This window comes from Coccidioides immitis, assembly GCF_000149335.2.
Source record: "Coccidioides immitis RS genomic scaffold supercont3.2, whole genome shotgun sequence".
Lineage (NCBI taxonomy): Eukaryota > Fungi > Ascomycota > Eurotiomycetes > Onygenales > Onygenaceae > Coccidioides > Coccidioides immitis.
In genome coordinates, this window is record NW_004504309.1 from 2,877,277 (window position 1) to 2,900,990 (window position 23,714).

A 23,714-nucleotide genomic window follows, 5' to 3' on the forward strand; every position below is an offset into this window, starting at 1 on the left:
CAGCAAGTATGTAGCATTGAAAAGTGGATTATAAGCTGCCTAGCCTATGTAGACGTCGTCGCCTTTCCCTTTAACTCTGGGAAGTCAAATGGTTTGCTTCTGCCTGCTCGCGGGCGCGGGATGAAAATTTGCCCAAAAATTCCAGCGAGGTTAACTTCAATATTCGTTGCCGCGCTCCATTGCAACGCTCCGATCCATGGCTGAACATTCCATCCTACTACTAGGGTGGCATTCTTCCGTTCCCCAAGAACGCCCGAGATATCGGTAATCTGGTACTTTGGCCTCTGGTTACGAAGCTTAATTTTGCCGGGAATCTTATCTTCTTTTCTCTTGGTGTTGCTGCTATTGGCATTGGAGACGCGGCGCCTTTTGGAGCCGTTGATGGAGAGATTGGGAAAGAAACGAGATTTCAGGGAGGAGAAAGAGTATGGGGAGACGGGTGCGGGTATTATGGTGTCCCAGATTATGGATTCGGTGGTGGTAGTGATGTTCTTGGAGGGCGCGGAGGCGGATGATATCGTGGATGGGTAGGAGGCAAGGACATAGACGAATAGTTGTTTTGTGTTCCAGTTGAAGAGGGAGGAGAGATCTATGAAAAGTTAGAAATCGGCTAGGTCAAGACGGTGGCTTGAGGAGTATTCTAGGAAGGAAGAGCGGATTACCGGCGTCTAAATCGAATCTGATCTGAGCATATTCCTCTCGCTTGACGGAGTAATAGTGCGGGCGGCCCTTGACACTGTGGTCGGTGTTGTTTTGCACGTTAGTCCTCCCCCCGAAAACGACCGCTATTCTCGCGAAGTTTTGCTGTTCTTACACTTTTATGTTTGACAATTTGATGCTCGTCACCGGGTTAGCGGGGTGCAACACCACAGACAGCGACGTTAATATCCCCAACACCAGCGCAACTGTGGTGAAAAAGCCAAACACACCCTGAGCACGATTGAGCGCTGAATGCATCGTACCGAGCAGTTGACACGAGAAGGGGGAAGCCCAAGAAGCGAGGAAAAAAAAAAAAAAATAAAGCAGCACCTGCTCTTGAGGTTCTACTTCGAGGGAACTGCGCTGCGAAGATTGGTTCCGCTCGAAGGATGCTGGCGGCTTGCGGTCGATGGCAAATGTTGATGTTGGCCAGATCGATAAGATCAAATCAGCTCCAAGCTTAACCAGTTGGCGTTGGTTCCGTGCAGCCTTGGCGTCCGCTCCGCCTTTTGGCGTCTGCCATTTGGAGGCTAAATCCGGGCGGGGAATATCACCGATCGCACAGCAACAGGGATTCGCAAATTAAATTCATAATAATAGGCTATGAGGTAAATATAAATGCGGCCTATGTAACTGACAGACTGCAGGTGCTAAAAAAAAAGATTCAAGTCACAATCCCACTTTACATCTCAATATGAAAACAGCATGCTCCGCGAATGCAAATAGAAATCCACCATGCATGTCAAACTCGAGTCTATCTTAAGATGCCCAGAACAATTCCACAATACGTACGGAGTATACCACTCACATGGGGCGAAATAAAACACAGCCGCACCCAGCCTAGACATCGAAACAAGAGAGAAAGAAAAAAAAAAGGGACATTGCTTTAAGCTTTGTCGGTCATTCTCTAACAATCTTCGAACGTGTTAATGGACTCGATAGCAAATGTCTGCCTAATATACGCTCATTGCTTGCTCTATCAGTTTCTGTGTTTTCTTCTTCAGGAGGGGGAGTTCCAGGAATTTCAACCACGTCTTTGTACTGTCGAGTTTTGGGTTCGGGTGGTTTGGAAACCAACTCTTCAAGCTCATCGAGGAGAGAATCGGGGGAATCGGCCCGCTCTTGGACTGCAGAGAAAAGCAGGGCACTTGTTTTGCTTTTGTCTGCTTTTTCCTCACTTGATACAGATCTTTGCGTTGGAGTTGACAGTCGTGACTGATTGTTCGATGCTTTCACCTTGTCACTATCCGTAATGGATGGATTCAAAGGTCCTTCCGCTGGTAGCTTGGGGGAGACTTCGGCTGCTCTCAGCGGTGATGGTGTTGTACTTGATCCCACATCCTGTAGTTTTTTGTCCGGTCTATCAGAATCTGCGTCCACTAACAAGATATTCAAAGGTTTATAGTCGACGAGTAGTGGGCCATCCCGTTTCTCACTCCTCTCCTCATCATAAAGCTGATGTAAAAAGCTACGTAGACGACGACGCAGCACTCCGGATCTCAAATTCGGCCAGTCATCCTTCGAATCCATTTCTCTTTGAAGCAACTTTCTTACGAAAGTGTCGGGATCTTGCACGAATTTCTCAAGATATGCAAGAAGGTAAAGACCGCAATCAGAAAAGTTAGGCTGCAGCGGTATCTGTTGCGCTGTCATGCCTTTGATTTTCTTGCCATCAATATCGGTGAATCGCTTTGATTTCGCTTCTTCTTCGAGGTACTCCCGAAGCGCTCGTATGGTGGGAGATCGTGAACATCCTAGCGAGTCAAAAGTGATAATAATAGGCTGCTTCGGCTCATGCTTCGGCAATGAAGGTCGAGATTTATGGCCGCGCTTCTTTTTGTTTTTCGACTTGTTCATTGTCCCGCCGGGATTTCCATCCTCGTTTGGTGGTGGTACAGGAGCAATACCCGCTTGGTGCTTACTTGAGATGGACACTTGGTTTTCATCCTCTTCTGGCCATTCGTCTTTGTCGGTGTACTCGACTCCCTTAGGGGATTCTGGAGCGCTAGCCTGGGAAGACGAGTCTACAGATTTGTCTGATAAGGCCATTGTGCGAAGAGACGATGCAAGATTCTCATCCTTACCAATTTCAAATCCGCCACTGCCTGGGATATTGTTAGTGACTTCACGGTCTTCATTTAAACCGGGGTTGAAAGTAGACTGCTGGCCCTCCGCATTCGCTTTCCCGGTAGTCATGGTTTCCCCAGCATCACCTTGAATATCGGGGCTCGGCGTAAATAATGTCGGCAAGTTGCAAATAATCGCCATATACCAGTGAGCGCTTTCGTTTATCGGAACGACAACAAAATCTCGGCTGAATATATCTGCGGATCGCGTCCATTTTTCCACTCCCTGATAATTTATTCCTTTTTTCCCTCGGGGAGTGTTCGTTAGGCTTGCAAAGAAAAAAGAGTTAAAGAAATACGTCCGTTTCAGGATTTCTGGGCGTTGCCGCTCTAGATGATGCTCTAGGAAGCGAATGTATATCTCTATGAGATTGTCGTTTAGAAATTCACCAACTCTCAATCGCGCTAAATCGTGAGCTTCAACTTCTGCCCTCTTTTTGCCCACTTTAGGATACACAAGCGGCCTAGTTCAATTAATAATGTTCAGTCATTGATTTCAAGGTACTTACTTGGTCCACTTCTTTGCTTTGCCTCGATCCAGAGACGAGTCTGAGAGATTATCGTTATCACTACATGGGAAGTTAGAAAAATAAAGAAGATTAAAAATTTTCGGGGGAGTTAGGAGAACATACCTTTCAATATCTAAATGCTCTTGCCGCGTCTTCGAGCGTGTTGCATATACAGTGGGTGGTTTGTACGTTTTAACAGGAATTGGTATACCTTTGTTCGCTTGAGGATGAGAGTGGCTAAGGCTATCAGCCGGTAGCACACGGGAAGTCTGTGTTTTCCGGATCGAAGCATCCTCAGACAGTTTCTTTTTTGTTGGCGCTGTAATCTCATTTACATTCCCATTTAAAAGGCCATCACTCAATTTCGTACGTTTGGGATTTGATGGTTGCAAATCTGCATCTTTGCTTTCTGGCAACGCCTCTATTGGACTTTGGCTATTGAGAACGAAGCTTGGCCCACCAACCCTCTTAGTAGGAGTTGTGCGACTGAACACCTTGTTCATCCATTCACTAGGCCAGATTAGTTATTGTGTCTTCAATTATCCAGATGGAGGAAGATAGGCACCTTGTTTTGACATGCTCTTTGATATCAGGCACTAGTTTTTGAATGAGATCACAGAAGGAACGACAGTCTTTGCCGCTCAGAAATGTCATGTCCACGACATTGTCTGCATCCCCGGCCCTTGAGAGCTTGAGGCGCAACTTTGTAATGTCATCTTGAAAATCATGGTAAACTGATATTGCTTTCTTGATGTCGTACGATTTGAAAGGAGCGGAGGTTGGGGTTGTCTTCAAAAGTAGTCTGACTTCATCTTTATCAATCACACCCTGTAAGGGTCCGTCAACCACATCTGCCCCGCAACGGAATGAGTTGATACAAAAGGCCTTTTCATGCCCACTCCTCCTTTTAAGATCTTCTCGCCTGCGACTTTTAGGCGTTGCCCAAAAATAGGTTGGACGGATGTTGCTCGGTGAAACCGTAGCCTTTCTTCTCCACGTATCCCTAACCGTTTTTTCACCCTGGAGTTCATCAGAACTTTCCCTTAGATCCAAATTGCGGGTCTCATCATTTGCCTGATCAATGCTATCTCCAGCTCCTTGGCCGTAGACCGCGGTCTGTTTTGGGATTTCTACAGCTCTCATTGCTGACCGCGTCCTCACACTTGATTTAGGCAGCAGCTCCGTCCTTGGATTTTGAACCGATGCGCGGCTGATACGCTCCATTCTCGCACCCTTGACAAATTCCTCTGCATCGAAATGTTTATAGCAATCGCCTAAACGATCCTCCCGTTTCTTCCCAACTTCAGCTGAAGCGGTAGGAGGCTGTACGGCCATTTCGGTCTGCCAGTATTCAAGTGTCGCCTGAATCGCTCTTTGTTTAGAACGTACGCAACTTCCAACGGGGGAGCGCGGGTTTAACGTAGAAGGAATAGTCAACGACGAGCTTGAATGTGCGATTTTCTCGTTGTCTGATTCGACGACGTTTGACATCTCCGTCTTTTGTTTCTTTCGAGGGCGAGCGCCGTCTTCGTTGTCGGATGAAACATCTGGTTTGGGCTTGGGGTTAAAATACGGGCTGCGACTATCAATACTTTGTGGGCGAGACGTGGTTCTATTTGGGCGCACACTGAGAGTGTTGGTAGGCTTAAACGACGAGAAAGACTAGAAAACGACGGTGATCACTGCAATCAGCAACATGTGAGAAAGGGAGCAGAAGGAAGAAGGATCACCGCACTTTCACTGTTAAAGTAGACTTTAGTTTGTTGGAACTCGATGTCCCAGGAATGGCTATTCTAACACTAGCTGGGTCGTTGCTAGAACACAAAATCAGTCAATTGAAGCCCCTCAGACAACAGCGAATATGCGATAGATCATTTTTTTAGGGGAGCATACGAGTAGTCCCCGAGCAGCCTTCTCTCCTCTGCGAGTTCCTTCTTATCGCGGTCGCTAATAAGTCGACTATATTTCCGCATCATAAGACACCGTTCGTTCCCAATACGATGGTGCGGTTAGGGAAGTACCTGACACGTTTCCTGGTGCCAAACGGTAAGCCTCGTCTCTCTTGTGACTGTGAGGCACGGGGCAATCCTGGCCTAAGGGCATCCTACATCAACAAATTACCGGGCAAGTTAGCACCTTAGCAAGCTTGGGACGGTTGAACGAGAGGGAGAGGAGGGGTGGGATAGAAATCGCGTACATTTAGCTCTCCAAACTGACTGAATCTGCGGCGGATATGGTTGTCTGAGCTGCTATCAGGTACACTGTCCTTCCCCACTTTCAACATCTGGACCTGCAACAAGGAGGGTTGTATGGATTCATGGGTATCGTGTATGTGGTAAACCGAACGAAAGACGACTATTGAGATTTGGAAGACTGGAAGGTTACTAATGCCCAAATTGCCGCCAACACAGAGAAACAGTTCAACTAGTTTTGTGTATTTAGTGAAGTAGTCTGAAAAGGCATGGGTTTTAAAGGATGGCTTTTCTGGTTGAATTAAAGACCTCTGTCGAATCAAATTAAAGGTGAAAGAGGTTATGAATTTGATGATTTCATCGGTCACGCACCTCGTGCGTACGCGCCACTTCTTAATGAACTTACATCTCGCGTTAGAAAAATCAATGAGATGCAAGAACATGCAGAAGACATATTTATTCGCAAGAATGTGCTCTTTGTAGGCTATACAGAGTACACACGATTATAATGCTAATTTTTCTTTTCTTTTCTTCTTCTTTTAAATAATTTTTTCCTAGTTTTTTATGGCAATGTTTGCTTGTCATATTTTCTTTCAGAGTCCAATTAAAACCCTTCAAGTCCATCACAAAAGACCATAGATGAAATTTCTTTCTTTTAAGACTCGGCTCTCTGACACGAACTGTCTCTGTCAAGAATGCAATCTCATGTCAAAACGAATAGCAAGCGGCAAAACTTTCCAAGGCTAGAAGACGCAACAATAATACCAAGAATACCAAAAATCCACAACCTAATTATACACGAAACGAAGCTGGAGTCCCCTCTGGCTATGGTCATTGGTTTCAAGATGCTGAACCCTTCCCCTTTTCCCCTGTGGAATCATCAGGATTGGCTCCGCGTCGGCGGTCGGAACCTTGGTGATGGCCCGAATTTGCAGCTTTATCTTGCCGAGCCTGGTCAATAGCGGTCCTTTGGGCTATACTATCATCATGACTCTTCCACACAATGTTGGTATCCGGTGGGAAATTCAATAGCCGTTTCATTGTTTCCCTAGTGTGTGTTAGACAACCAATAAAGCACACGAGTTGGAATCTGAACACACCTAATCTTGATATTGCGGCCTCCATCAATCCTTGTCCACACACTTAAAACGTCTTCGCCGCTGCGGACACTAAGGACTGCACCGCAGACCTCGTCACTCGCCTCGGCGAACTGATCGCCAATCATGGCTAAAAGAAGGTCTTCCCAATAACGGTCTGCAACTCCTTTCTTCAACCTAACAATCCACTTCCCGCCTTTTTTATTCGCTTGATCCTCCCATACAGGGCGAATCCCTTTCTTAAAGATGTGATAATCTGAAACCGTAGGAAGGAGAGATGGTCTTTTAAGGTGTGAATAGACGGCCCAGAAGCTCTCAACGGAAGATATCGATGCTAAGGCAATTGTAGATTTTTCGTAGTCGGAGTACTTTGGTGTGGGTGGGCGATACCAGACAACCCACGTCGATTTTAAAGGATGCTCCTTTGGTCCACTGGTATTGGTACTGTTGAGGGAGGATGAAGAACCCTTGGATTTAACGCTCTTCGAGCCCGTTCCACTGTGCTCTCCATCTTGTTTTTCGGTTCGAGATTTGGAGGAGTTGAAATCAAATGCGCCTGGTGTCTTTGGAGTCTTCGCTGCCGATCCGAAAGAAGCGAAAGCGCCGGAACCAAGGCCAAAGGCTGAGGAAGCATTGGTGGAGGGTGATGATACGCCTGTGGAAAGCGGGGAGATTGCATTGAACGGATTTGAGCGACCATGCCCGTCACCGAATCGTTTTGACGAGCTACGCGGTGAATCAGACCTTCCATGTGAATCTCGATTATCAGATACCGATAAAGAAAGCCTGCTGGAGCTGGGTTACAATTAGCTGGGTCCCGGGGTGGGAAAAGAAAAAGTGGCAAAGGTTAGAACGGATTAAAACAACTCTAACGTACTTGGATCTCCTGGTCCATAGATTTGCGTTCTCCATTTGATAATATGTATGCGGCGCTGAAGAAAGAAAAGAACGAAATTAAAAAAAATTGTCGACGGGTGGCAACGAATGGGACGAGGGCGAGGACGTGTGCGACAGAAGCAGAGGATTAGTGGCGTTCGAATAACGATCGGGTGGTCATAAAAAATGCGTCAGTAGCGGGCAAAGGCAGGTACGAGTAGGAAGCGTGGCTATATGCAAATGAGAGGCAAAGAGATCCGAGGAAGAGTGTCAAACTTGCTGCTATTTTAATGATCACAGTTGGGCCTCATCGATGGAACGTCAAGCTTTTGCCTTGACCGAGTCTCGATAAGTAAATAACCGCGCGTCTAGGCGTCGGGCTATGCGCTATTCCGTTTATAGACTAGATAAGTATCAAGCGCGATATTCTTGGCGCTTCCCCAGTGTTATTCGACCTCTACTGATCAAGAAATTTATCAGTCCTTCATAAAACCCAACAATGTCGGATTTTTAGCCCCGCTCGCTTCCCTGTTAATATTTCGGATTTTTATTCATTTAAACAGGAAGAATATACCCCATATATGGAAGGATTTCCTACCGCGCAGCTAGGAAGAACTGGCTGATATTCCTGGAATGGGAAGCATAGAGGGAGAATTCAACCAAATTGTTGTCTTATCGGTCCCATAGACATTGTGGTTGTCCTAATCCAACTAATTGCTCGGGCTCTCTGACGCACGAAGCCCGGGCCTGGCTCGCAATCCGCCGTTGACAGTAAAAAGAAATTACGGCCAGAGAACTGGAAGACATGCCTAAGTAGTGGCCCGACTGGCTATCCCTGCAGTTCGGGCCCAACTCAAGCCAGATCAAAGCCTGTCTGGAAGGAGAGTTGAATTTAAGTGAGGTTTCGGCTTCTATGCTTGATCAGAGCAAGATAGCTGAACTGTCTAGGGACACCATCACTCATTTTCATATGAACTTAAAACTGTTTCTCCACGTTCTTCTTTGAATAAATCTCCCCGATCATCCTTTTTTTAGCATCAAAGAAATGAGTTACCTAGTGTAGGTCGTCAACCTACCCTGATCACCTACTCGACCACTGGCAACGGCCAGTTCACGCAATGACCTAATTTTTGCGAAATATAATATACTTTGTCATGACTGGCAATTTCCCAGGAAAGCCACCGTAGCTTGACCGATATCCATAAGCTATCTCGCGGTGAGCCGCATCAGTCCAACATACGTAGACGCGATGTTCCGGTCTCAGTTGCCTATTACCGAAAACGATGAGAAATGGTTTGTGGGTTCCGTCGGGCTCCCACACCTGTCATTTAGATATGAGACGGAACTATGAGCCACAAGAGAGCATCCCGATTTCATTGCGCGCTTACACTTAAGACGAGGAAGCGCTGTGTCCATCTATGGCAGGTAACAACATTTCTTTCCCCTATCCTAATTCTCCGGATGTGGGCATCCACCCTCTCAGATAAGAGCTGCCAGGCCCGTAACGCCATCTATCAACTATCTATCTCACAAGACATTGTCAATGCAAGTATGAAGCATGGAATTGGATCAAATAAAGTAAATGAGTGAGTTAGAGATATCCTGCAAAAGATAGGCTAAGGCCAGCCGTTCATCCTGTAGATGGGAAAAAGGCGTTCCGGCACCTCCAACTGCAACAGGATAAACAAACAGAAACGCCCTCGCTCCACACAGACTTGCCTTTCTTAGTAAAAGGTTGAATTTCCAGATAAGGCAGTTGGCAGGGACTTCCAGATCCCCGTCATGCATGCCAGCCAAGGATAACCGTCCATTGTCCCGAAATGGAAAAGCCGCCCAGGGGTCTGGAAATGTGGCTGGAGTGACCCCACAGACCCACCATACTTTAACTACGGCGGACAAAGTACTCCGTACTCCGTAGTTACGTACATAATTCGCTGATTCAACCACATAAAACATGAGCTATCAACAGTCACATCAGCAACCGCGATAACCGTAAATATCTCATAGAATGTGTCTGGTTGAAGCATCGGAGGAGAACGCGGCTTCAAAGGTGTTTTAACATACAGTATTAACTACCGAGTCTGCGGCTATTTCCCCAACCTTCAACTGTCCATTAGAACCTCCCTTATTATCGTCATGGCCCAACACCCCGAGCCTCGCAATCGCAGCCCAACGTCGAAATAGTTAGTCTATAAAAGAAGATCCCCATTCAAGTAAATACGCAGATCAGATTCTACGTCATAGCAGCCCTCTATATTGTGCTCATGTTGGATTTTCCCCTACCGCTCTTTCGGGAACACAGAATGGCCGCGGCTTTCCTAGCCGCGAATTGAAAGTGCGGAGTATGATCAGGGATATTTGCCGTCCCCATTTGAAACTCCGCTTCTTATCTTTCATATGTAGGGCATAGCCACGGGCACCGCTCGAGTACTCATCAGGAACGGTGATGGCTAAGGCGGTTGTGGAAATATGCTCCATGACTTTGGGCTAGCAAGTACGGAGTACGTTCTCTTCTATTATTGCGGTATCCCAACAGTGTGAGATCCCTGTTGCATATGCATCCAAACATCTAGAGAAAAGCCGGCGGGTTGCTTTATCCCATTTCAGATCATTGGTCCATAAGGATCTAGATCGAATACGCAAGTTGACCGAAATATTTTCGCCCATATTACCACTAGGGCTGATAGTATATCGAAACTGATCGGCCTAAACGTTCACTTTCCCATTGCGGCTTGACCTGCCGAAAGCCATGGAATTTGCTTGTATTTATGCCCTAATTAACGCCTTGGAAAGGATCGATTAAAAGCAGGCGATCCATCAATTTCGCCTTGAATGGGCTCCTCGGCGCTAAGGTATGTATGAGCTTTGTACGGACAAGATCAGCGATGGGACGGCGCAAGCGCATTAATATGCATGCAGTAATGAGGAATAGAGAACGGCACATAACTGTATATATCAGCTCCATAGGGCCGATCATGCTGTCGTTTGCTTCTTCTAAGACAGGATTTTCATTTCATATATTGCAATGGCCACGGATTCTTACGATTCTCGTTGGGAGGAACGCTGCAATTGAACCTGGAAATCAACCAGAAGCGAGTGCGATAAGGGGAAATGTTCAGATTATCAGAGCGAGAATGGTCAACCATTGATCTTACACAGGAAGAAAATTTTCTGCTTAGAGAGGAATTGGCTGCAATCCATAAGAATGTCATCAATGGCAAATCGGTTCCACAGGTGCATCTCAAACCCCGCAGACATCTCCTTTTCGATGGTTTAATCTGATTCCTACTTGTCCAGCATTGCGGAGGTGTCGAAAATGAGACGAAAAACATGGATTTGCTGGAGGAGTTCGCACGATTTTTCAATTACTACTTTGACCCCTTCACTCCTGTCCTGAAATCACATGTGGTTCTAGCTGCTGCTAGCTCGCATGCAATTGATGGGCTGTTGTCCAGCATTTGTGAAAGGGGAGACGGAGTAATAGTCCCAGGTTTGTGTCCAAGTTGAGTTTTATTTGCACATTCCGGAAACGGGACATAAAGACCAGACAGTAACAGTGATGAACAGCTGGTTCCGAGTTGCAGCACCTTATACACTCCCCAGTCCACCTAGTGGAAGCCGATATGTCTGGATTCTTTGGTAACTCTACTGCTCGATTAAAATCGATACTGGCAGCAGCTATAGATCAATCTCCATGCCGAATCAGAGCACTTATTTTAACAAATCCCCATAAGACTCTCGGTCGATGCTTCCCGCAAGAAGTGCTAGAAGGCTGCTTGGAGTTATGTCAACAAAGAGCTATCCATCTCATTTCTGATGAGGAGTACGCCTTGACGGAATTCTCCTGTGCAGAAGTATCGGCGCCAGCTCCATTTATTTCAGTTTTATCTCTAAACACTCGGGCTCTGAAGTGTGATCGCTCACGGGTTCATACGATGTGGAGCATTGGTAAGGATTTTGGTGCAAGTGGATTCCGACTGGTTAGTTATCTGGGGAGCATGTCCCAACGCATTCCAAAGCTTCCTTGAAAACTGACGTTTGACAGGGGTGCATTGTGACACAAGACAACCAAATGTTAGCCAGTCGGCTGGAGGCGAGCTTATATTCTCGAATATCAACTTCCTCTGCGGTGTTCACGAAGACTCTTCTGTCATCCCCTACCTTGCCATTCTTAATTGCATTGAATTCCGCGCGTCTCGCAGAAGCATACATTTATATCACTGACTTCTTCACGCGACGGAACATTAGATATGTCCCAGTCAGCACTGGGCTAAATATCTTCGCGAGGCTGGCGCCCGAAGCCTCAACGTGGGTCGATGAAGATGCGATGATCGATAGGTTGCGAGAGGTGGGGGTGCTCGTCACTGGCGGTAGACAATACCGCGGAGGTCCACAGGGGAAAGGATGGGCCAGACTTTCCTTCTCAGTCGAGCCAAGGAAGCTTCATGAGGCATTGGAAAGGATAGACCTCACCTTAGGAAAGGCAATGTGCTCGCCCACCTAGTGCATCATTATTCTCAAAATTTGGTCGATCGAGTGCAGCTTGGGAGCCCACCAATCAAGATACGCATGTAAAAGAAGAAATCCATTTACATATTCTAACCCTATTTGGTTAGCGTGGGCTTGGCACTGCAATCCACGCCCTCAAGTTGAAAAAATTTCCCTACTTTTTTTTCGTTTCCTTTCTTCCTTTCTACAAACCCAAGACCACCAACTCAAATCATCGCCAACAGCAGCATATTTTTGTTCCCACTGCTCTGGTGATTCCGATGCGTGTGTCGAGATTGAATTGATTCGTCAAATACCCGCTTTTAAAACCATCATCACGAGGGCTCGACATCGTGCTTGAGCTTCCCATGATATGTTGATGACCTGAGAGAAGGGACAGATGCCGCGTTTTTTGACACCTAAGAATATTACAAAATTTGCAGTACATACCTCAATCAGCCCATCCCATGCTGGGTGATAGGCTTCTCAATGTCAGTCTTTGTTTTATATTTCCTTCCAGTCTTGAAATCAGGATGAAGAAGTTATACAGCTCTGGTAATCCAATGTGCTCAACCGCTTCTACACTCGTGCTTTATCCTTTAGGTTTGCATGCTGCTGGTCGAGCGTGAGGAGAGGAATGGCAAAGTCTGACCGTATTTGCCTAATCGATCGTTCCGTCACGCGTATGTGTGAAAAAGAATTACTGACTACATCTGCCTATATTAGAATTAAACTCCGGATATACCTTGACCTACTTGTGTTTGGCATTTATAGATAAATAACCGGTTGCTGGCATCTCGAAATAGGGGCGACAGTTGGGTTTGTCTCTCACTAGCCCGCCTACAATTCACTGCATTGGTATGTACGGAATTTGGATATTGAACTGCTTCCTTTGAGCCTGTAGATCCTTATAACATATCCAATTTAATCCATGTCTGTAGAACAAAATGCTGGGTTACACTTGCTGGGACAAAAACATAGCGGAGTACGGAGTACCTGTCAAGATAAAACGCCACCCAAAGATGCGATCTGCTAATCCGAAAAATCCAATCACTGCTGGGGTATTTTCTATCCAAATCACAACGCGTTGCATTCTCCAAATGCACTTTATAGATGAGCATAGACTGTGCCATCTCTCAATTCATGGATGCTCTCCTTGTCAGGCGGCGAGCCAACATCCAAGTACCGTCTGCCACCTCGCAGTTCATGCACAGTTATTCGTCGAGGAGTGGATTTCCGCTTTCGGCGATACTTCTTGAATATATTCCCACGACCACGGCTCGAGACACTGCCGCTCTCGCTGGGTGCAATACTGCTGCTTGTTTCCACACTCCCACCCTCCCTCGACCGTGCCCCTTTCTTCGCTACTAGGGCTCCACCGCTGTCCATATACCACTGGCGCAAGCCGGTAACATGATTCCGCTCTTCTTCATCAAATTCAACGGGTGGGCCGTTAACCTGTACATTCTCCGCGGCCCCTTGTACGAAGACAGCCCAAGAACTATCATCCATACTATTCAGCATCATCTTATGGTCAATACTCTGCACCTTGCAGTTTCTCAATAAAATGACATCGCCTTCGGTGCAAGTGGGCAAGAGGGCCTTGGTCTTGCAAAAAATCTGTGCACATATAACATCTCCAGCCAAGGACGAATCTGTAATATGCAATGTTATGAAGTGGTCACGCGGACGACGACCGGCTCGTGAGAGAGGCGATGCTGAAATAACAACCGATATGGTATCAACGGATTGATTGAAATTCCCCACGAGAAGTGATAAAGGACAAAAGTAGGACAGTTTCGTACGGAGACCCGCCACATGGCTTCCGGGTAGACCCTCGCGCTCTCTCGGGATCTCCAATACTGGACTGGACACCTCCAATGTGGGTTCGGGAGTATGAAACTGCGTGGAAGCTTTACTAGAAATTTCGACTTCCCTTTCTTCAGTCGAAGCTTCATGCCGACTGACCATAGAGTCCGCCGCTGGAGCTGAAGCACCAACTTCGTCAAATTGACTGCGATGTGGCAAAGCTTCTTCTTGAAGGTGCATTACAGGAGGCCGCGAAACCTCGAAGGAGCCCTCTAGCACCGAATTGAACGTTGGTTCGGTCTCAGTAGCGTAAAGGGACTCCGATAATGAAGGTCTCGAGACTGGTCCCTCTTGTGAAAATTCCGGAGTTGGTAGAGGGTGAACGGCATGCATACTTGGCATTTGTAGCTCGTAAAATGAAATCCGGGATTCCTGGGTGTTGCTTGGAGTTATCGGGCGGTGATTGCCATGCAGTGGTGGTTCGATGGCTATACTACCATGCCCCGTGCCGTCGAGAAGCAACGACGGGTCGATGGGAAACGTGTGTGACTCTAAGACCATTGAAGACTCCGGGCGAGGTCTTATTTCACGTTCCACTGGAGGAGCGGGAACTTCCCCGTGACCTCCCATCGTTTCCCGGGTCGAGAAAGAAGAAAGACTCTGACGATAAATTCCCTGTGAGCCTATAAAACTTGAGGACTCGGCCACCTGTTCAGTGTCATCCGATAGAGATATCACCGCCCTTCGGCAAGTTTCAGATTCTATTCCAGCGCTCAAACTTCCAGAAACATTGCTTTCTTCGGGTTCAATCTCAATTTCGTGCTGACTGCTGTCGGATCGTTGCGAAGTGATCAAACGACCGGCTCCCGCTTCTTCTTCGTCGCTATCTAGAATGATAACCTCCTGAGAATAAGGTGTCCTACTAAAAGAATCTCCCTGGATTTCGTACTCCTCGGAATCACCACTCGAAGGCAGCCCATGTTCGTCAATTGCCGACGCACGAGAGACAGGAGATTGGCTTTCTTCACAAGGAACTTCAGATTCGGAATATTCCCAATCGTGGGCCTGCGCTGGTTTTAGTCCATGTGGTTCTGGAACACCTTCCGATGTTGCTTCTGCCTCAGATGCCTCGGCACCAATTTCTGAATCTTCCGTGCCAGGAGATTGATTTTCCACAAAATCTTCCATTTCCTCGGATGTTGCGGGCAAAGAATATTCACTCTCAGCTTCGCTATTGGCGCTGCCTTCCATGGGCTCTTTCGTTTCATGGGTTGAAGGGCTGGAAATTATTGGTGATGTGGGAATACCTTGCAGAGCTGTTGGTGGCGGTTGTGTGATTTCGGGCGTCGGCTCTGTGCGCTTTTGTAATCCAGTCATCATATCAGCCGAGACGTCGATATCAGACGGGTTGTAAACTTCATCTTTTCCCGCATTCTCCAATGTGGGGGGTACACCAGGCGATTCCGCTTCAGGGTTGCTTTCAAGAGTGCGCCGAATGGAGGGTGAAAGGCAGCCGGTTGGAATGGGACTGGATTCCAGAGTATAAGGCATTCTGGCCGTTTGCTCAATATGGCTAATCTCAGGCTCTTCTTTGAGGCCGTTAATTTCGTCAGCAGAAACAGGTAATTCGGGTGATTCAATAGGTTGACGCGGGGTTTCGAGATGAGGATGTGCAAGATTAGGGAGCTCATCTGCCATATCGGGAGAAGGTGAAGCAATAGAAACATCCCCCCTATCACTTTGATCTTCTAATAGTCCGTCCTGCCATATTGCAGCGTCGACTTCGATTGGACTTGGGGGGGAATCTAGGTAAGTCCATTCACTGCTTAACCTGCCGAACTTAGTGCGTTTCCTGCCCCTGCCTAATATGAAGCCATCCTCTTCGGCTGTATTGGCAATCATCGAGGACGTAAGCGAATGGGCAAAGGCTGGAGACGACCAGACATTTGGGATTGCATTCGAAGGAGAGGGAGAGCGAGGCCTCACGGCAGGCGTCACAGCCAATACACCCTGCAGCACCTCGCCTGCAACCTCGTTTGTTAGGTATTTAAAATCGACAGTGCCCAAAGGTTTAGAGTCGCGATGGATCTAGCCTTTGTTCAACATCAGGCGCGGTTGCTAATTAGGAGAAACTGACCTCAAGCAAAACCCGGTTGTCAAATTCAAGATCCCAGCCAAGCTCTCGTGTCAAGTCAGAGCTTCCATTATCCGTGCTTTTCCATTTCACGCCATCGAGACTCAAACGAACGATGTCACCAATCGCAATTTTGGACTCGGCAACTGCCGATGCCGCGCCATTATGGAAAACGGCTTTGACTTGGCCTTTTAGGCCTCGGAGCCGAAAGTCCGGTTCTGAAAGGAGTAAACTACACTGTTTCGATGACGACGAAAACGGCCACAGGAGTATCACAACCGCGCGGACATATTGATCCTTTATGTTCTGGATGGTAGGTGAGAGGCTGGCGATGGGTGTCGCGGTAGAGGGGAACGACGATGGCGGTAACTCGGCCATTCTGAGATTCCAAAGCTGGAAACATGCATAGTTAGTGTTATTGCATTTTCAAACGGTCTCGACCCGTTGAAAGACAAATCTCCGTCGTGGTTAAAACTTCCGCCATCCTCAGTGTCTTGAAGCTCCCGCCAGGCGCCAATAAAGTAAATCACGTGACTAACACGCGACAAGCCTTGGCGCGTAGTGGCTGGCGAGTGCGATGATGTCATGGCCCGCTAATTGATGACTAATTAGTTATATCTTGGCGGTGATGCTATTCCGGGATGCCGATGCCGACGCCGAACGCGGGGTGAAAGCTGGCCATCCTTGCTTGCTGCTCATCTGGCGTGCCGAATTGCGCGCCCAGTGTTGCCAGCGACTATGGCTGAACCTCGACGAGATTCTGTGGCTGCAGGTTAACATTGCTGCTTGCTGGAGAGGCCAGCCGTGAAAATGGCTCAAAGATTTCCTCATGTTCGCACGGTCGCCATTGTTGGAGCCGGTGCGGGCGGGCTGACGGCAGCAAAGTATGCCTGATACGCGCAAATCTTCCCCCTTGATAGAGTGAATGAATTTTGACTCACAGCACAGGTATCTGCTTGCAGAAAAGTGCTTCGATAAGATCGACATCTTCGAACAACGTAATCGGGTCGGTGGCGTTTGGAATTACTCGCCTGCGAGCGACAAAGCTCGGTTATCAATCCCGATTCCTCAAGAAAATGCGAATCTCCCCGTCGAGGAACCTATTTGGCATTCACAAGGATCGTATGATGGCTCCGAGACGTCCGAACAAATTGCGACATTTGTTTCCCCGCTATACAATGGCCTTGAGACTAATATTCCGCACACTTTGATGCATTATTCGGATCTGCCCTTTGCGAAGGATACCCAACTTTTTCCAAAGTTTGAGACTGTGTTTCACTATCTAGAAGAATACAGCCAAGCGGTTAAACATTTGATTCAGTTCCAAATCCAAGTTGTGGATGTTAGACTCGAGGACAGACTAGCTGGTACCTGGGCGGTTACGCGAAAAGATTTAAGATCGGGTGTATCCCGAACGGATATATACGATGCGGTTGTGGTTGCAAATGGTCATTATAATGTGCCCTACGTCCCTTCGATTACTGGAATATCAGCATGGAACAATTCTTACCCCGGCATTATATCGCACTCCAAATCCTACTGCTCTTCAGAGGCATTCCGAAATAAGAAGGTCATCGTGGTGGGGAATTCGGCATCCGGAATTGATATTGGCGCTCAGATCAGCAAGGTTTGCCGTGCGCCATTACTTTCATCCTCAAGATCAGAATCGTACTTTACATCCAAAGCCACCGATGATAGAACAGAATATCCTCCGATAGAAGAATTTTTACCACCTGGGAGACATAATCGCGCAGTGCGGTTTGCTAACGGCGTAATAGAGGAGAGCGTCGACGCAATTGTTTTTTGCACCGGATACCTTTATTCATTTCCGTTTCTTTCGACCCTTGATCCACCAGTGGTGGAAGATGGCAGCAGAGCACTCCGGGTATACCAACACATGTTCTATATCGAGCACCCCACGCTCGTGTTTCCGGTTTTGAACCAGAAAGTCATTCCGTTTCCTGTGGCAGAAGCCCAAAGTGCGGTCTTTGCGCGCGTGCTGTCCGGAAGACTCGCTCTTCCTGCAAAAGAAGATATGTATGAATGGGAACGGTCTAATGTGGCAGCAAGGGGCGCTGGAAAGAGTTTCCATGTCCTTGCTTACCCGCTTGACGCTGAGTATCTAAATTTCCTTCACGATTGGGCCGCCAGTGCGGAGACAAGACCGAGCCTCACCCGCAACGGGCAAGGTAAAGAAGGCCCGTGTTGGGGCGAGAAGGAAAAGTGGTTGAGATCACGATTCACACAGATCAAGCAAGCATTCGCGGCACGGGGTGAAGAAAGACATTCTTGTTGCGTTCCAGAAGATCTTGGGTTCGATTTTGAAGGCTGGAAGAGAGAGCAAGGGACAGGTTAGATCACATAATCGTCTTCACTCCCTAGGTGACTGGTTCAGCCTGCATTTAGAGTAGACTAGATTTATTCCCGGAAAGGTGAATGTTTTGTAGCTCAAAGACATAATAATACCCAGTTTTGGATCAATGCCATCTCAGCACGCGTACTCCGCAGCCTATCTATCCCCAGTTTTTTGCTTCTAAGGGCACTTGTCCACTACATCCCAGCTGATAATGTTTATGAGAGTATGCTCAGCAGAACAGGTATACCTAGAAAATTCCATGATATAATAGTGCTTGATTTGTTCCTCTAGATATGAGATGAGAACTAACCTTGTACTCAATTTTTCTCCGCGCTGTCAGTTGGCTGTCTGAACTGATTAGCACTTTCACAGCAAAAGTCAGAATGGTCACGTGCAGAAAGCGCCGTCATAAATAGCCTCCAACGCACGGTGATCGTTCCTCACCACACACCAATCCCCTAACTAACCTTGTGTTTTGAGAGCAGGTTTCTCTGGTTTGTTCATATAAAATGGGGTGCTATTGTTTGGAATCTGTTGAATCATAATGGGAACTCAGGATCCCATTCATGCATCTCCATGTATGTCACCGCACCCCATCTGCCATTTTTTGCCGGCTTTCAATAACTACTACATCCACTTGACCAGTATTTACGCCACAGGCATACATTATACTAATCTGTCTACTCCGTACGCCAAAAGCTACTGATATAGAATCCAATCTCAGTGATACTGAATATCCTATCAAGTGCATTCTTGAGGAGTCAAGAGACAAATATTTAATTGCATGGGAAAGGGATTATGACCCATCTTGGGTAAGTTTGGCATCATCCAGACAGCGCACCCGGACTGATAGAATATTTCTATCATCTATTCTCTGCAAGCCTCTGTAATAGCTGTTATACCCGATTCTGGAATCTTCCTAATCTGAATTTCCTTTCATTGTCCAGGAACCCAAGCATTTTGTGAATGACGCTGCTGTGCATGCATGGGAGTTAAAGAAAAATAACCGATACCAAGCTGCCGACAGATATCGCAGAGAACATCCTCTTCGAAAAAGTCACTTGTCTTATATCAATTCTCTATCTCAATCTTCTCCATCCTCAACCCTCTCTGCCTCCAATTCCGGAAGCCAGATATCATTGAACAGTGGCAGTGTTTTTGCCCCCCAGTCCACGCAGCAATCCTATTCTTCAATTTCTGATCAAGGGGGATCATTAGGTAAAAATTCTTTTTATCAAATTCCATACAGCCTAGCAACACAGTCTTCTGTTACCTTTTCTACGCAACACCAAAGGCCACTTTCACAATCAGGGGCTGAGAATTGGATCAGTCCGCCTGAGTTAGCCAATTCACCTCATCAGTGCACACAAGCGGGAGTTTCATCAAACAGTCCTGAAAATTCATTGCAGCCTTTCCAAGCAACTGGTGGGTTGTCTCGGTCTGAAGACCCAGCTGAAGCGCCGTACCAGGTCATTGATCTGTCACAGCAGGCCAATTCGCTCGATCGACAATCATTGACTACTTCCGGTAATAGCTTGGAAAGGGATTATCGTCTGAGCTCTCCTCGCACACGTTCTCCGAAAAAGCGGCCTTCGAGGCTCCCTTTAATTCACGGGGGCATCACCCAGTCTCTTTCATTAACACCACGTTCCCAACGCCAAAATCTACCAACTACTAAACAAATCCGTGCCCATACGTTCTCTCAGGAAGTTGCGGAGACACCTCTGTCGCAACTTTGGATAGGGGAGAGGATAGAGGACTTACTCTCAGACAGCGGTCCATTATCTACCTCTCAATTTGATCCTTTAATTCCCTCGAATAACACGCCTGATAATTTATTTGGTAAGAAACTCCCGTCGCTATTGTCCATTGTTTTGTTACTGATGAGACACGCTAAGCTTGGAAAACGCCGTATCGCCGCCAGGCGTTATCCGACGGACTAAGTATAGTACCGGAAACCGTTTATAGCAATTCGACAAACGCGGGGGAACACTTAGGCTCACATCCCTTTATCGAAGAATCAATTTTCGTATCCCAGGGCCCCAGTTCGAAATCACGACTGTCGAAGACAGTTCAAGATAGCGATAGAAGCCGATTTGGGTTTGAAATCAGCCCCCTCCTGCAGCAAGGAACAAGCTATATATCTTTATCACAAGAAAATCGCCCAAGCAACTGAAAAATTCACCGCATAGTTCCGAACATCCGTTGTACACTATGGAAGAATCATCTAGCAATGGTTCTTCTCAACCCGCAAAGAGCGTGGCTGAAGCTGCACGTAATAATCCGGGAACAAGTTACCTGGAAAGGATGAGATACCTTCGAGCAGCGGAGCGCGCAAGTATTAAACCATTACAAAGCCTTACAGAGAGCGAAACGCCCTCCTCTGCCGGAGACATCGAAGCGTCTGCACCTCCAGCTACCTCGGAGGGAGTCATACCTTTAAGCGTCCGTCATGATAAAGAGCCGCCGGTCAGGGAAGATCATCAAACCGATTCGCCAGTTTCATTCGTCGCCCCACAGGCACTCCATTATAACCCTGAGCAACCGGCGTTGTTGGGAGAAACTGGGGCAAGGCTGATTGACACAGCCAGTTTGTCTACACCAGCGGCATCATTAGAGCTGGCTGCTCAACAGTTCGAACAGGAAGGCAAAAGAGAGGAACAAGCAATCGAAGAGCACCAAGGGATTTCCCTAGGCCCCTTCGAATTTGTTATTCCACTCTCTATGGATTCTAGGGTGAAGGACGACTATGATCGTACGCTTAGAGAAGCAAGCAAATGCATTCGCAGATTTGTGGCCAGTGCTTCATTTGCAGAAGGAACAGCTGTTGAAGTTGACGTATGTTTCTGACCCTCATTTATCCAAGTCTCTAATCAAATACAGGTCGGTTCACTGGCACTTCAGATGCAACGAATGATAGAACAGCTCAATAATATTACTACTCATCCTGATTTGAATTTGCCGGATCAGCCTAGCAGCGGTCCTCTTGATGTTGCAAAAGAAGCATCATGGGCGGAATACTCAAGCTCCAAGTTTCAATTTCTCAGTTACTTCATGGACGCAGTTTTAGAAGATCCTTTGGAACGAGCTATCCATGTGATTGTTATGGTAAAACCTGGTGCAGCTGTTGATATTATGAGAAAGTATTTTCTCGGAAAGCAATTGGATCTTGTTCCCTCTGAGGAACCTGGGAACCAGCAACTGGTGTTTGTATCTCGCCACCTCAGTTTTCAGATATTCACAGTGGAGGATAAATCTCCAGCTGCATCCTACAAAGACCCAACAGTGATTGTTGCGCTGGATAACGCTTTCAGTGCAGATGATCCACTTGTCCGTAAACTGCGAACTACAGGTTCTTCTGGTCGCCTTGTTCCTGCTATCAGGCTCATTATCTCCAACACCGCCGAGCACATTGCACTCTGCTTACCCAAATGCTGTGACTTCGACAGACTTCGCTTGCTTGTCCAGTATACAAATTCTTACAGCAGCATCGCTGGCGATCTTCAGGATGATGCGCTTGGGGTTCAGGAAAACGCTGAGGAAACTCTTCGCTACCTTATGTCCGATCCAGACACAAGGGAATGGCCTCTTGCGGACGTTGAGACAGTGGAGATCCTAACCCCAGACCAAGCATCCTCTTTGGAGCCGGAGGAATTATGTAAAATGTCTATTTCAAGACAAAAGCGCTGGCTGGTGAGTTCAGGTTATATGTCGTCTTTAAACCGCCTAGCATGCTGACTCATAGGTTAGGATGATGAGGGAGATGATGCGGCGAACTCATCAAAGCGGCAGAGAACGACGCCTCTACAAGACATAACCCATATTAATGATTCAGTCAAGGGCCCAAGCCAAGAAAACCAGGAAGCTAGTCGTTTGAATGTCCAGGTCGAACTGGATAGCGACGCTATGCTCCAAATAAATGAGCTGCGATCCGCCTTGGCGGATGCCAGAAAACGCTTACGGGCGATGGAAACAAACTTTGCCAAACTTCAACATCGTTACGAATCAAAAAATGAACGATATCATAAGACTCGCCGAGAACTCGAACAGTCTGCCGAATCTGCCAAGAAGTCGGAAACCCGGATTGAAAGACAGAAGGGGGAAATAAACAAACTTAAGGATGAAAGGTCTGAGTTGACCAAAGAACTTCAGGAGGCTCGAGATATTGTTAAAGCCGGCGGAGGCTTGGCTGCTGATCTAGAGATTGCTAGAGAGGAGATTCGGAAATTATCTCAGGAAAAGTCAAACTTGGAGCGGACAGCTCAACAGGAGCGCTCACAATCCGAATTTACCCGATTGCAATATCAAAATGCGTCGAGCGCCGCTGCCCAGTCTGGCATTGAAGTGCGCCAGCTAAAAGAACAAGTTGAGGAATTAGAACGGAAGTGTAACGGCGAAGCAGCTAAATTAAAACAGCTCCGAGCACAAAATAACGAACAACAACACCTCGATCGGATTCGGGAGCTGGAAAACTCGCTTATGACACGAGAAAAGCTCCTAATGATGAAAGAGGAGGAGATTCGGGATTTGAGGAAAAATCGACCAACTACGAGGTCTACGAGTACTCAGCCACGGAGCCCCAAGTTTGCTGGATCAAGTCGTCCTGCGAGTCCTGCACCAAATTTGGGATCAAATTCAAACACCATTGGGCGAGGAAGTGTGCTGCGGTTCCGTGTAGAACCATAAATATCGTTTGTCTATATATGAATGGGTACAAATATGGGGATGTTCCTCTGTAAATGTTGATGTTGGGGCTTTTGCTGCTGTTGCTTATTGAACTCTCAAGCTGTCTCCTTTTCTTCTCTTATTTTGGAATTGGGTTGACAGAAACCCAGTATGGCTTATACCAATGAAACTATCTTTAAGAGCTGTGATGCAGACATAAACTTAACATTCCCTTGTATACATAGGCTCTTGCTCAGTGGTGATTTCATGATTCATATGAGTGGGGTGTAAATACCCCTGAGCACTCCATCTGGGTTCTTGATCCGTTGAGGTTGGGCCTATCATGGAAAACAATAAGCAATAATAGGGTTTCCTATGCATAATGCGTATTTAAAACTTTGGAGCCTGAAGAAAGACTTCGGAGGGAGCGTAGGTTTGATAATTCTTGCTGCCTGAGTGGCTAAATGTAGTCTCGGCTTCCGGAAGATGTGACTGCGCCGAGAACCTCGAGTAGATCAAATTGTCAAACAACCGCTGTTTTTAATCGCGCAACTCGCACTAAAAGTGGCGCCACATTCTTCCGGGGCCAGAGCAGGGAAGGTTTCGAGCTTGTTTTGGCTTCCAAGAGAAAAGAGTGGCGAAGCAATGCTTGTTGTGAATAAGCTACCTCATCTTCTTGTCTTGTACTCTGTAAGATGTTGTATATAGAGCATAGTGGAGTCGTTCAAGTGGTTAATGTTTTGGAATGAATCCGATTGAAACA

General features: G+C 47.0%; 8 protein-coding genes across 8 annotated transcripts; 3 read left to right on the plus strand and 5 right to left on the minus strand.

Moving 5' to 3' along the window:
* Positions 1-10: 10 nt before the first annotated feature.
* Positions 11-1,091, minus strand: CIMG_06543 (microsomal signal peptidase subunit). The gene is made up of 3 exons (XM_001242646.2): positions 815-1,091; positions 663-736; positions 11-589 (listed from the first exon to the last, which is right to left on the minus strand). Exons 1-3 carry the CDS (start codon positions 955-957, stop codon positions 45-47), a joined length of 762 nt encoding a protein of 253 aa, XP_001242647.2. The 5' UTR covers positions 958-1,091; the 3' UTR covers positions 11-44.
* A 184-nt stretch (positions 1,092-1,275) lies between these two features.
* CIMG_06544 (Ulp1 protease) lies at positions 1,276-5,837 on the minus strand. The gene is made up of 8 exons (XM_001242647.2): positions 5,532-5,837; positions 5,356-5,438; positions 5,228-5,293; positions 5,070-5,148; positions 3,900-4,996; positions 3,458-3,844; positions 3,335-3,394; positions 1,276-3,289 (listed from the first exon to the last, which is right to left on the minus strand). Exons 1-8 carry the CDS (start codon positions 5,616-5,618, stop codon positions 1,600-1,602), a joined length of 3,549 nt encoding a protein of 1,182 aa, XP_001242648.2. The 5' UTR covers positions 5,619-5,837; the 3' UTR covers positions 1,276-1,599.
* A 529-nt stretch (positions 5,838-6,366) lies between these two features.
* CIMG_06545 (translation initiation factor eIF4E3) lies at positions 6,367-7,535 on the minus strand (the record flags this gene model as incomplete). Its single annotated transcript, XM_001242648.1, has 3 exons — positions 6,367-6,574; positions 6,627-7,418; positions 7,501-7,535. The coding sequence occupies 3 exons, from the start codon at positions 7,533-7,535 to the stop codon at positions 6,367-6,369; spliced, it is 1,035 nt and encodes a 344-aa protein (XP_001242649.1).
* Positions 7,536-9,223: 1,688 nt separating this feature from the next.
* CIMG_06546 (uncharacterized protein) lies at positions 9,224-9,977 on the minus strand (the record flags this gene model as incomplete). Its single annotated transcript, XM_001242649.2, has 4 exons — positions 9,224-9,385; positions 9,426-9,458; positions 9,564-9,605; positions 9,783-9,977. The coding sequence occupies 4 exons, from the start codon at positions 9,975-9,977 to the stop codon at positions 9,224-9,226; spliced, it is 432 nt and encodes a 143-aa protein (XP_001242650.2).
* An 852-nt stretch (positions 9,978-10,829) lies between these two features.
* Positions 10,830-12,003, plus strand: CIMG_06547 (uncharacterized protein; the record flags this gene model as incomplete). The annotated part of the gene is made up of 3 exons (XM_001242650.2): positions 10,830-10,989; positions 11,103-11,479; positions 11,545-12,003. 3 exons carry the CDS (start codon positions 10,830-10,832, stop codon positions 12,001-12,003), a joined length of 996 nt encoding a protein of 331 aa, XP_001242651.2.
* An 857-nt stretch (positions 12,004-12,860) lies between these two features.
* Positions 12,861-16,384, minus strand: CIMG_06548 (uncharacterized protein). The gene is made up of 2 exons (XM_001242651.2): positions 15,934-16,384; positions 12,861-15,884 (listed from the first exon to the last, which is right to left on the minus strand). Exons 1-2 carry the CDS (start codon positions 16,306-16,308, stop codon positions 13,095-13,097), a joined length of 3,165 nt encoding a protein of 1,054 aa, XP_001242652.1. The 5' UTR covers positions 16,309-16,384; the 3' UTR covers positions 12,861-13,094.
* A 265-nt stretch (positions 16,385-16,649) lies between these two features.
* CIMG_06549 (flavin dependent monooxygenase) lies at positions 16,650-18,416 on the plus strand. Its single transcript, XM_001242652.2, has 2 exons — positions 16,650-16,814; positions 16,879-18,416. The coding sequence occupies exons 1-2, from the start codon at positions 16,741-16,743 to the stop codon at positions 18,284-18,286; spliced, it is 1,482 nt and encodes a 493-aa protein (XP_001242653.1). The 5' UTR covers positions 16,650-16,740; the 3' UTR covers positions 18,287-18,416.
* Positions 18,417-18,768: 352 nt separating this feature from the next.
* CIMG_06550 (uncharacterized protein) lies at positions 18,769-23,172 on the plus strand. Its single transcript, XM_001242653.2, has 7 exons — positions 18,769-18,864; positions 18,986-19,098; positions 19,234-20,128; positions 20,185-20,386; positions 20,443-21,124; positions 21,170-21,979; positions 22,037-23,172. Exons 1-7 carry the CDS (start codon positions 18,831-18,833, stop codon positions 22,970-22,972), a joined length of 3,672 nt encoding a protein of 1,223 aa, XP_001242654.2. The 5' UTR covers positions 18,769-18,830; the 3' UTR covers positions 22,973-23,172.
* Positions 23,173-23,714: the final 542 nt, after the last annotated feature.

Bases quoted from the DNA above. Each gene is read 5' to 3' on its own strand.
- CIMG_06548 (XM_001242651.2), bottom strand. From the start codon at position 16,308: ATGGCCGAGTTACCGCCATCGTCGTTCCCCTCTACCGCGACACCCATC. The intron at 15,885-15,933 runs GTCAGTTTCTCC...AACAAAGGCTAG, and splicing joins ACAACCGGGTTTTGCTTGAG to ATCCATCGCGACTCTAAACC.
- CIMG_06550 (XM_001242653.2), top strand. From the start codon at position 18,831: ATGGGAACTCAGGATCCCATTCATGCATCTCCAT. The intron at 20,129-20,184 runs GTAAGAAACTCC...AGACACGCTAAG, and splicing joins CACGCCTGATAATTTATTTG to CTTGGAAAACGCCGTATCGC. The intron at 20,387-20,442 runs GTTTGAAATCAG...CTTTATCACAAG, and splicing joins AGCGATAGAAGCCGATTTGG to AAAATCGCCCAAGCAACTGA.
- CIMG_06543 (XM_001242646.2), bottom strand. From the start codon at position 957: ATGCATTCAGCGCTCAATCGTGCTCAGGGTGTGTTTGGCTTTTTCACC. The intron at 737-814 runs GTAAGAACAGCA...CACCGACCACAG, and splicing joins AAATTGTCAAACATAAAAGT to TGTCAAGGGCCGCCCGCACT. The intron at 590-662 runs GTAATCCGCTCT...AACTTTTCATAG, and splicing joins CAGATTCGATTTAGACGCCG to ATCTCTCCTCCCTCTTCAAC.
- CIMG_06549 (XM_001242652.2), top strand. From the start codon at position 16,741: ATGGCTCAAAGATTTCCTCATGTTCGCACGGTCGCCATTGTTGGAGCC. The intron at 16,815-16,878 runs GTATGCCTGATA...CTCACAGCACAG, and splicing joins GGCGGGCTGACGGCAGCAAA to GTATCTGCTTGCAGAAAAGT.
- CIMG_06544 (XM_001242647.2), bottom strand. From the start codon at position 5,618: ATGTTGAAAGTGGGGAAGGACAGTGTACCTGATAGCAGCTCAGACAAC. The intron at 5,439-5,531 runs GTACGCGATTTC...TTGTTGATGTAG, and splicing joins GTCAGTTTGGAGAGCTAAAT to GATGCCCTTAGGCCAGGATT. The intron at 3,290-3,334 runs GTAAGTACCTTG...TAATTGAACTAG, and splicing joins AAAGCAAAGAAGTGGACCAA to GCCGCTTGTGTATCCTAAAG.